Source organism: Rhagoletis zephyria, unplaced genomic scaffold (assembly GCF_001687245.7).
Source record: "Rhagoletis zephyria isolate East Lansing unplaced genomic scaffold, Rhagoletis_zephyria_1.1 Rzeph_scaffold_00934, whole genome shotgun sequence".
Classification (NCBI taxonomy): Eukaryota; Metazoa; Arthropoda; class Insecta; order Diptera; family Tephritidae; genus Rhagoletis; species Rhagoletis zephyria.
Genome location: NW_016158018.1, coordinates 63,086 through 75,037, shown reverse-complemented (window position 1 = coordinate 75,037; position 11,952 = coordinate 63,086). Strand labels below are relative to the sequence as shown.

The 11,952-nt window shown below is 42.3% G+C and overlaps 1 protein-coding gene across 2 annotated transcripts in view; it reads right to left on the bottom strand.

The window, feature by feature from the left end:
• Window positions 1-11,952, bottom strand: part of flz (transmembrane serine protease filzig) — a 35,617-nt gene that overhangs the window by 2,324 nt on the left and 21,341 nt on the right. Inside the window, exons 2-6 of one of the 2 annotated variants that reach the window (XM_017614960.1) lie at window positions 6,314-11,425; window positions 5,005-5,191; window positions 4,686-4,870; window positions 1,764-1,879; window positions 1,464-1,583 (exon numbers count right to left, since the gene is read on the bottom strand). In XM_017614960.1, the coding sequence (XP_017470449.1) occupies window positions 1,464-1,583; window positions 1,764-1,879; window positions 4,686-4,870; window positions 5,005-5,191; window positions 6,314-11,425 (5,720 nt within the window). Of the gene's footprint in view, window positions 1-1,463; window positions 1,584-1,763; window positions 1,880-4,685; window positions 4,871-5,004; window positions 5,192-6,048; window positions 6,232-6,313; window positions 11,426-11,952 lie in introns of those variants that run through there. The other variant, XM_017614961.1, reaches the window with a different exon arrangement.

Here is an 11,952-nt window from a genome sequence, read left to right as displayed (position 1 = left end):
CGAACCGAACACTGATTTTGGTAATAAAATTCAATGATTTGCAAGCGTTGCTCGTTAGTAAGTCTATTCATGATGAAATGTCAAAGCATACTGAGCATCTTTCTCTTTGACACCATGTCTGAAATCCCACGTGATCTGTCAAATACTAATGCATGAAAATCCTAACCTCAAAAAAATCACCCGTTATAATTTATTTATTCACCACTTGTACCAAACAGGGACAGGGCTTTCGAGTAGTTGTTGAAAATTGTCTAGGTAGAACTATTCGCTTTCGCGGAATGTTGTTATTGAGAAGCTGAAAATAGATTTTGAGCAGCCAGCCGAGTCGCCAACTTCTCGGGCAGACAGCTGGCGTTTAGGGCACTGGCGCAATTCAGAATAAATTCGAAGCTGTTAAATAGTGCGGAGTTTCTTTGAATACAGATCGTTCGAATTCAACTTACAATATTTTATCGGCTATCGCAACATCCCCGGAAATGCTGTAGCTAATACTTAAGTTGAACAGAGGGAATCCCACATTAATCCTAAGCGAGGATAGGATACCAACCCCTTATTGGAAAAATCGGTAATGTTGTCTCTATTATTTTCAGCAATCGGGTCGCATATAGGCGGTTGGACGCTGAATCTCCAAACTCATGTGACCCGAGGATGAAAATTGACTATGGTGAATTTTGTAAAAGCTGATACAATGAAAATGAAGAGGAGACATAAGAGCACCTCCTTTGATTAGTTCAAATGAGGGCAGGCAGACTTAACCAGGAGGTTTTGAATTGACATTTGTACAAGTTTGGTTTGATTAAGGCCCCCAAAATTTACTAAATTTGATTGAAAATGCTGGTTGGTTTTAGTATAGTCATACCGAGCTTAACGTACGAAATCGGCATTTAGTTGCTTGTCGGCATTAAGTTCTACTTGGCCATTTTGAAATCTACTATCTACAAGTTTCGTATGCAGCGCCTGCTTGGTCAGCTGCTACATAAAAGTCTCTCTTATCAGATGAGGCACAGATAAGTTCACCAACTACTTTGAGAATAGCTTAAAGCTTTAAAAGGTCAAAAAATATTCACCTCCTAAGAATTTCTCAACAAATACGAACACTTTTTTAAAAGGGGTGAAAACCTGAATTTTTCTAAAGGCTTCTTAACGGGTATTATCCAATTTTGCTGAATTGCTACGAAAAACATCGGTCAAAATGAACAGGATATTGTACTCATAACTAAAGTGCAAATATAGAATCTAATTATCCGTCTGCCAAATGCATTCAGAAAGTCAAAGGGTGGCTAAGTTCAGCAAAGTACATACAATTTCGTCATTTTCTTTTGTATATCTCATTTACATAAATTTATGCAATACTGCGTACTATTGTTATTCAAACTTTAAATATTGTTTACCCATAGTGTGTATGTATGTGGAAGGAACCATAGAGAAACCACAACATAAAGCACTATTGTGCCAACACTTACCTCACATGAGTCCTTTTGCCCATTGGCATAGCCGGCACAGAGGAAAGAACCCAGAATTTTTTTATTATGCCCCGCCGTGTGGAACATCTCCTGACATACGCTGTTCTCAATAATTGGCACCTAAAATATCCGAAATATATGCAAAGAAAATAAAAAGAATTAATGAAAGAAAAATAAAAAGTTTCACAATGTTGCCGGTGTACTTAAAATACATATATATTCCATATAGAAGCGTACAACTACTACACATACATACATATAAGTATATACACTTAATTTCATATTCTGCCATAAACACACCTGAACTTCCTGCAACACAGATGGCACACCGCCGCCGTACTTCAGACGCCCCCAGCCGGTGACCGTCGCCATGCGACCGGTGAAGTCTGCATGGTCGTTGGGCATACAAATTGGCACTGCAAAAGAAAAGGGAACCAAAGGAAAGAAGTAAAGATAAAAAGTATTACAAATCCGATTGAAAGCTGAAGAAAAAGTGTGAAAGGGAAAGTAGTTAGAAATAAGTTCAAAGTGTTTGTGTAGTTTACGTCAAAATCAATAAAGTGCAAGTTCGAAGTAGCTTCCGGTAATTTTTTAAATTTTTTTATTCGCGAATTTTCTTCCATAATTTGCCGAAAATCAACGATAAGTCTAGCCACTTAAGAATTGCACTCTGTTAAACTAAAATTGGACCTACAAAACTGGATATTCTGGATGCTTTTAAGAAACCTAATTAAAAAGTTAAAAATTTTGATGAAACTTTGTCTAATTTTGCTAATTTTTGTAATTTTTGAAATTCAGACTTACTTCGTTTGTTTGTTAAATACCGCGCTACACTTTCCTTTATTTAATTCTTTTCAAACATGGTTTACATTGTAACAACACATAGAAAAACTCATGAAATTTTCGGAAAAATTTCAAAACTCTTAAATCAAAATTTTTACGACTTTACAAAATACTACCTATTCTTGTTTAAAACTGGTGGTAATGTCTGCGTGGCCACAAGTGGACATGTGAACTTTGCAAATAGCTAGCTATGTAGATCATACCTTTATACAAAAGAATAGGTTATTAATTTCAGTTTTGCACAAAAAAGGTCAAATAATATTTTTATAATTATAACCGAATATCTACACGGCGGTTGATTATTACATACATCCAAACATTAGCTTAAACGTACACTTGCATGTGTGTGCAACTCTTCAACCTCCTACATACATATGTAGCGTATTTAGAAACAAAACAAAAACATAAAAACTTTCTGCTGTCAAAGGCACTCCCTTTTATTCAGCCTTCCCACATTTATAAATACTTTTATGTATAAGCGAAACTTAAAAGCACCCCAATGATTTTTTCTTATGAAAAAGGTATTTATAAAGTTACATATACGGTGAGAAATCGTTAACTGATTGTGTGGTATAGGCATAGTTTTTACATACCTACATACATAGTATGTATACATTTGCAGGACTGTAAGGGTCAAGCTTTAACTAATTGAATTCCTTTCTAATTTACATAAAAGGACTTTTCTGGCAACTGTTCTTCAAATCACCAGTCTTTCGAGAAGTAAATTGTATTAAATAAAAAATATGTTTTTTGTTTTATTTTTGAGACAATAAAAACTATAATTTAAAAGAAAGCAAAATAAATTTTTAGAAAATTAAAAGACATTAAAAAATATGTTAAAATAAATTAGATTAAAAAGAAGTAAATAATGATTAAGAAAAATAAAATGAAATGCAGTCAAAAAAATATTTAACTTTTAAAACAACAAAATCTAAAAGTAAAAAAAATACATAAAAAAGAAGTAGTAGAATAAGAAAAAATTAAAAGAAATTCCATAAATTTATGGAACAATAAAATCTAAAAATTAAAAAAAATTTAATAAAAAACAATTAAAATAAAAAAAAGTAGTACATAAAATAAGTTTTTAAAAAGTGAGTGCAATTAAGATAGTGTATATTTTTCTTTTTAAAACGAGGAAATCCAAAAATTTAATTTAAAAACGAAAAAAAAAAAAAATTATATTTAAATAGAAGAAAAAACTCTGCTGCCCGATTTTTCGAAAGGCACCCCTGTGCCTTGCTCAATCGGCCACTGCGTTTGTTGGCGCAGCGCGGGCAAATTGATATCCATTTGGAACATGCTCATAAGCTTTCTGCCAAAAGAGCTTTTCACCATGAAAAATGGCAATGCAGGTTTTTGTAAGACTTTCATGCCAGAATAAAAAAAAAAATTCAAAATATCTTGCCGGTTGCCTTTCAATTGCCTTAAAAAAGACTTGCACTTATCTTTTAGCCAGAATTGCCCTGTATTATTTTGGAATAGAGAGCCCTACCTCATAAAGGCTGTTGTGCAATAACTTCTCCTGTTGTTCATCATCTCTACAGCAAAAAAAAAAACTACACTAAATGGTGCGCACTGATATTGCCTGCTTTCTATATACTTGCACAGGATATATGATTTGGTCACTCAAAAATACTGTACATCAGTGCTGCTAAATTCAAGTTTCAAGTTTACACGGCACCGACTTCCACTTTGGAAAAGATCACACAGATTCCCTCGAGAAAAGAAAAGGAAGAAAATACCGTCTTGGGAGCTTACTCTAACTCTACTGCCATATACACCCACGGATATTCGCAAAAGGTTTCACTTAAATCATGCCGAATTGATAGCCATTAAGACTGTGATGGTTCTCTCGGACATTAAAGCCGCTCTCGAATCCTTAGGATGCTACTTGATTTCCCCTAAAATAGCTGCCGCTTATAACGAGGCTTATTCAAAACGAGCAGGTTTATATGCGGCAGATGAACTGGCCAGAACTGGTACCTACTTTTCTGCCACAAATATGTACCTCCCTTGAAGCGGGTGTATCGCTTATACCTAACGGACTCTTGCTTTAAACCCACTTCATAGAACTGGCAAAGAGCTACAGAATCAAATATGGTCCATACTCCATAAAAATGGGTCCAGCGCTCTCACCCGCAGGGGCGGCCTCAATAGAAAATAGATGTTGGAACTACCTTCCAATAAGCGACTTCCATAGAAGCAGTCGAGACTAGTAAACACTTTTTCGATTGTCTTTAGACTTAATCTACTAGTTGGCTTTTCGGACGTATGTGTGCCTCCATAAGGATCTTATTTTCTCTCTTTTTTCTTCACTCACTTTAGATAGAATTGCGCATGTTCCAATTCCTTTTTTTCCTTGCTGATTGGCTCACTTACCTATGTGTGTGTCAAATTGCACCGTACTCTCGAGCTCCAATAGCGCCAGATCATTTTCGAACGTCGCAGGATCATACTGACGGTGTACAATGACACGTTTAACATTCTTCGTAACAGCGCGTTTACTCTCCAAATCGCCTGAGATATCGAACTCACCCATAACAGCGACTAACGAGGCCAGAAAGCTATTGAAATTTTATAAAAAAAAAGCAATATTAGAAAGTTTCAAATAAAAATATATTTGGCATATTTTTAGGATTCACGCAATTAGTAGGTGTCTTCACAAATATTATTTTCAAATTAAGTATCTGCTACTCACCCTGGCTGACAATGCGCCGCTGTGATGACATAACGATTCGTTATCAATACACCGCCGCATTTGTTCTTTGTAAAAAGTCCCAGCCATGTGGATTCACGTACGAGCACTTGCCAAGGGTAAGCGCCGAATGTGGAACCTTTGCCGCCTACAATTCTGCCAGATTTGATGTGTGGCCGTACGCCGCATTCTGTCGATGGGGAGTGAAATGTGAGGTTAGGAGGTAAGGGAGAGTATAGCAACAGCATAGATGAGTGTTTAGCGGTGGTTGGTGAATGGTTGGTTGGTGAGCTTTATGACACCGGAAATGATGGCGGTATGGAGTGGTGATGGGTGATGGAGTGGCGACGATGTTGACAGTAGGAAGTGGTGTGGTGGTGCATTGTACTGAACATGAAGGGCATTTGGGTGAGTCAGGTTGAAAATTCAATAGCGTTCGCCGAGTGGTATCCGAGTGCGAATCTTTTGAATTGAACAGGACTCGAAGGAGCGGTGAGTATTTGTGAGTGAGTTGCAATGCAGGTTATTTGGTAAAGTGAGTTATGAAGTGGGCAAACGAGAATCAAGACAAATAAGTTCTTGAGAAGAAGCTGAGATGGGAATCGATGGTTTGATGGATGATGGTTGGGCAAGTTTAAGTGGGGGCAAGTATCGTATTAAGTGTTGCAGTCGAGTTGAAAAAGGAATAAAAAAGGCTCTAAAGGGAACCAATGGGGAATGACAGGGAAAACTTTTATGCTAAAGGCAGCTTAAGAGAAATTATAGAAGAACGGTGAGATAGGGAGCTAAATTCAGGATAGGTTCTTTGCTGAGGGATTTTTTTTTTTTTACAGAAGGTCGTATATTTGATTGAAAAGACGCACTGTGGTGATGAAGTTGGAAGTTTATGTGAATGTTAATGTGTGTTGGTATGTGTGTTTGCGCGAGCAGGGATGAATTAAATTTAGTTAACAAAATGAGTTAATAATCGTTGAAAAAACACAAGTGAAAGAAGCAATTTACAGTTAAATGGGCGTGCAAGTTGAAGTGCAAGTTGTCGATGAATGCATGTATGAGCGTATGTGTGCGTGTGTGTATGTCGCGTGCGGGCGTGTATTGCGGAGTGTAGTTTTACGGGATAAAAGGAGCGTGTAAAAGGGTTGCGGAGGTGAGGGGAAAGTTTAGTGTAAGTGGAGGTGACAAATTAGAAGAAAAAGAAACAGAGTCGTTTCGGATTCTATGCATGGCAAACTAATTCAACACAAAAATTGATATCAAACAAAAACAAATAAAAAAAAAAAAGTCCGCCACCAGTACGGCGGTCGATACTTACTAAATTTGCGTCCACCAGCGCCAGTATAAGCTTCATCCTGCTCACCGCCGATCTCATTGTCGGCTTGATTAACATCCTCCTCATCCTCTTCGTCGATCAACTCATCCTCTGCCGGCGGCGCTCGTGTGCTGGTCGTTGTGGTGACGCGACGCGTTGGCTTTCGTGTCGTTGGCCTGCGTGTAGTTGTGGTGCGACGCGTCAGTGGACGTTGTGTTGATGCAGCTGGCCTACGAGTTGGTTGTCTGGTGGTCACACGTGTTGCCGGTCGCCTTGTGGTCGGCTTCGATGTAGCTGTGCGCGTCGGTTTTCTTGTGGGTTTGCGCGTTGTGGCCGAGCTTCCTGCGCCAGCACCGGCGGCTTGATAGGTCGACACCGGCGCTGCGGCTGCTGTATTGTTCACATCGTCGATCATATCTGCCAACGCGTCAAAGTTGCCTTGCAGTGATTCGACGATCTTGTGTACCAACGTATTCATTTTGTCCTTTAATACACCATCCTCGACGAATGCGGGTGTGGACAGTTCTAGGTCGGTGGTGACCGCGCTAGATGTTGCAGACATATTCAAGTTGGGATTGCGTACAGGTGGGAAGTTGACATTGTCATTTGGCGAAGTGTAGGTCTCTTCTTCCACGGGTGCGCCGAATTTTTCACCTGGTATCGGGAATGGCGGATAGGTTGGTGTGGGTCCGTAGTAGCCTGGAAAAGCGGGACGGTCATCGGAGGGCACACCATATTCTGTATCTGCAACCGATTGTGTGAAGGCAGGATGTACGCCACTCTGCGAATTTTGACCGATGTGCTGTGCGCCATAGTAACCTGGATCATCGAAGTCATTGGTTGTGACTCCGGACAGGCTGACATATTCGGGCGTATTTATTGCCAATTCGGGACGACGCGTCACCACCGGACTGTATATGTAGGACGTGCTGCTGAAAGCAGGCAGCGGCGTCGTTTGCGGGAAGGCATTGTCATTGTAATTCAAGCTCGGTCTTTGCGGCCAGTCGGTGTTTGTGACCAGAGTGAAGAGCGTCGGCCTAGGTGTCACCACGCCGTTTGTGGTGGTTATGGGCTTTGATGTTACTTTAACGAAACCTGGCTTTTTGTGTACGTATGTGTACTGTGGACGCTCTGCATATTGCGGTTTAGTGTCAATTTCGTAGTCCAATTTATCATCGGCTACAACAAGTGGAGGCACTTCAGAATCGTGGTAGATAAGTGTGGTGGACGGACGAGATGTGGTGGGTACTGCGTTGTAAGTGTTTGATGCTGGATTTTCACCGCTTGGTTTGCGTATGATCGTGGGTCGGTTGGTGGCCGCGCTCTGTTCATCGTAGTTCGAGTTCAAAGAGGGTTGTGGCGCAGGATAATAAGCATCAGAATCGAATGTGGATTGCGGTGCTTTGAGGTGCTCATCGTAGGCGGGATCGGGCTTGTCGTAGTCTTGACCATAATCATCGGACGTGAGCTTGGTGTCTTGACCGTACAAGTCGGCAGGCAGTTTGGTTTCCTGGTCACTTGTCAGAGAAGGAGAGTTGTGGTCCTCTGCCTGAACTTGGTACGTATCCGTTACTGGCTTCCGTGTTGCCAAAGTAGAAGTGTAGGTATTTGTTTGATGCTCGTCGTTGTATGAGTTCGTCAGGTGACTGACAGGTTTTCTGGTCGCAGGCTCCGCGTTGTATGTGGGCTGCTGTTCAGGTCTTTGATATACGGGTTCCGCATTAAACGTATTCGTAGCTGGTTCGGCATTGTAGTTGCTGCTGGGCTGCTGCTGTACAGTCGGGCGCTTAACATAGGTGGGTTTGTTGTGCTGGTACGTGCTGGCTGGTTGTTTGACCGGTGGCTTTACGGACTGCTTAGTGGGCTGCTTGGAAGGTTTCTTTTGCGTTTGCGACTGCGATTGCGTGTATGAAACTTGCGTTGGCTGCTTGACATTGGGACTCGCATTTGCGCCATTGCCATTGTACGTATTTGCAGGCTGTTGTGCTGGTTTCTTATTGCTGTAATTTGGCTCCTGGTAGTCATTTGTCAGCTGTGCGGCTGGCTTTTTAATTTGTCCTTGGGTCTGTCCGTAATTGTTGGCTGGCTGTGGCTGCGCTTGATTGTAATTACTCACTGGCCTTGCGGTTGTTGGCTTTTTGGCTGCAGTTGGCTTCGTCTTTTTGGTATTCGGACGGGATGTGTTGGGTTTGGGGCGTGGTCTTGGCCGCGGCCGGGTACCACTTGAAGTAATGATACCCGATATTGGACGTACTGTAGTCGAGTGCGTGGAGGAGCCGCCATATTGTGGGCGTGGTGGCGCTGGAGTTGTAGTTGGTGTAAGATATGCCATGGTTGATGTTTTACTAATTGTTGGACGCTGCGTCAGCGCGGTTTGATCGAAGTATTGGATTGTCGTTAGCGTGTCGGGTCGTGGTGTGTGATAAGCCAGTGATGATGATGTCTGGACATCTTGAATTTTGGTCGTATCCGAAGAGACAGAAACTTCTTGAGGCACTTCGGTGTATTGGGTTAGAGTGGGCAACTTCACACTATTGTAATTCTGAGCATTCACCATGCCGACATACGAGGCTACAGGACGTTGTGGTTTGCCAGTGACAACGGGTACTTGTCCGTAGTTAGAATCCTGTATTTCTACCGTATCTATTTTGTCGATTGATCCTGATTGCGGAGAGTGTTGCATTTGATTTTGATTACCATAATTACTGCCTACGTCGGGTGTTCTATTGTTATCGTCCTCAATGTTTGACATATCCACTGGGTATGCAATGCCCATGGCTGGCATTTTATTGAACTCATGCGTTTGATGAGAAGACGACTGTAAAGCATCATTGTAATTATTTGCGGGCATTGTGTGCTCATCCAAAACAGAAGTTGCGTCGTCTCCATAGTTCAGAGCTGTAGTAGGGCTAGGACCATGGGCAGCGGTGGCAGGCTTCGACACATAGGATCCCGCTACATTCAAGTTGGTGCTCACAGTCTCCAGGTAAGCAGGAACCTGCGCTGTCACCGGCGAATAGTTTTGCTCATTTTCCGCGTAGTAGTCATCTGGGCGTTTTGTTTCTACTTCGTCATCGTAATGGGTAGTGGCACCGCCATAATACAAACCGCCAGTTGTGTTGGGCACACTTGGTGTTGTAGTGCCATAGTGTCCACTATTAGTTGGCTCATATTTGCTGGCAGATAAGTCCGCATCCGTACCATAAGAAGCCGTCTGTTGCGGCTGCTGGCTTACGATATTATATGTCGGTCCATGATTCGTTGTGCCATTCAACTGCAGAATGATGGACTCAATTGAGTCGACATGCGTGGTGATTGAGGTGCCTGTTGTAGGTTCGCCATAAGTGGGCGGCTTTTTGCTGACCTGGTCATAATTTACGCTTTGTATTAAGTCGTATTTGTCTTGTGATGCTGGTGACTGGTGTGTCGTCTTCGTGGTGGTTGATGGCGGATTATAGCTGATGGGCGAGGGCTCTCTAACCGGCGCTTCCATGTAAACCGGTTGTGGGCCGTAGCCCGTTGAGAACTGTAAATCATCTTCAATTAGATCAGCGTCTGCACCGGGGTGGGTAATGTCGCTGTGCGTGAACTCAGCACCGTCGAGTATCAGGTGATTATGGTTATGGCTGATAGCGCTGTGTTCTTGTGGTTGCTGCTGTTGTGGCTTCTGCTTCTGCTGTTGCATTGATTGGACTTGTTGTGGCCTCACTTGCTGTGATTGCGCCTGTGGTCTGGACATTTGTACCTGTGGACGTGGTCGCTGGTTTTCTGGCCGTGGCTTGGGTTTCGGCCTGACCGTTTGTTGCTCCTGTAACTCTGGCGCTTTTGGTTCTTCATCCTCGGCAGCATTCTTCTCCCATTCATTCAGTTGCATGGGATTCTGTGTAACTGGAATTTCTTCGAAGGAATTCGACTCTGATGAACTGTTTGGCTCTGTGAGACCATTCACAATGCGCATTGGTAGACCGGTGGTGGTAAGCGTGACCACTTCATCTTCCATTGCTGGTGGTGATAGTGTTGTGCTCAATAGATCCAGAACGAAATCATCATTTAACGGTGGTGGTACGGTAGTAAAAGGCACTTGAACTGGATGTGGATGAGTTTGGAACACGAAATTAGTGTCCGAAGCAGCTTGATCTGGCTGCTGCTGCGCATCATGCTCCAATTCCGTACTGAGAGACTGCGTGCTTACGTCTGCAGCAGCGCTAACAACCTTTACCTGTTCGGACTGTTGTGAGGCTTCAATCGAGGCTTCTTGTAGATGACTCTCGAGCTGTTGGCTATCCATTTGCTGGCTATCTCCTTGCATGAATAGCGGCTGCTCATCGTAGGAAGCAGTGGGACCAACCACCGGCCGACTTTCGTGCTGTGCACTCTCCAGCGACTCCATCAGATACAGGGTGCTTGTGTTAGGTGCTGATTCCTGTGATTGTGGGTACTTGTTACTCGACACTTCATCTGGCTGAGAATGCAACGCTTGGTAGGTGTTCGCATTCGCGCTACTGCTGCTGCTGCTGCTGCTCTCCAACTGCTGATAAACCTTATCGATATTCGTTTGTGTATAACCATTCTGAGGTTGTTTCAGCTCCTCCACAGAGTCGGCATTCCCTGCGCCACCACCGCCATAGATGGGTCTCGGCAATTGTGGTTTATATTTTTGCTGCTGCTGTTGGGGTAGCTGCGGCTTCTGTATGCGCGGTGGCTGTGGCTTTGGTTTGGGTTTTTGTTTTGGTTTGAATGTCGGCGGCGTGTATTTGGTCTCTTGGGAGTGTTGCTGTTGACTTTCGCCGTAGGTTTCGTATGATTGTGCGACCGCTTGATTTGCGCCACCATACTCTTCTTGAAGTTTCTGCTGCTGATGCTGTTGGTAGTATGAGTTCTGTGCGTCGTTCAGCAGCGTACTTTCGAGATCCTGCTCACTGGGTATTTGACAGCACGCGCCGAAGAGGAAGCCGTCCATGCAGGCGCCCACCACTTCGCCATTGCGTTGCGCACACTCGTGATTGAACATACAGATCGTGGGTCCATTTTTGCGGGGGTCATTCATGGCGAGTGTTTTGGTGGCACGACAATGTTTTGGCGTTATCCGATAGCCACCGAACAATTTGCGACCCTCTGAAAAGAGAAGAAAACAAAGGAAGTATAAGTAAAAAAAAAATCACTTGGCAATGCATTGATCAACTATGGATGCATATAGTAAATACGCACATCAGTATATAAGTATATAGCGAATATAAGTATCTATAAATTATTGATGTCAATAGGGTTGCCATCTAGTTGAAATTATTTCTGATGCAAATAAAGCAAATATGTTTTCCAAATGAAAGGCATTTTCGGCGTATTTGTTCAGAAAATACTTGTGAATAGGGTTGCCATCTTTTTTTTTATTCAATACGGGATAATACAAAACTTGTAAAGATCCATTACTTTCTTAGTTTATGTTTGTAAATAGATATGTATGTTGTATCATGCCTGAGATTGTCTGATCGGGGTTGCCACCCATATTCAAATCTAAACAAAGCAAATACAAGTTTGCAATACGAGCATCAAACTAACTGCATTTTTTGGTGTTTATAATCACAATTTATTTTTGAATAGAATCGTAATAAGAAGATCTTTGATGCTATTTTTTAACTTGGTTC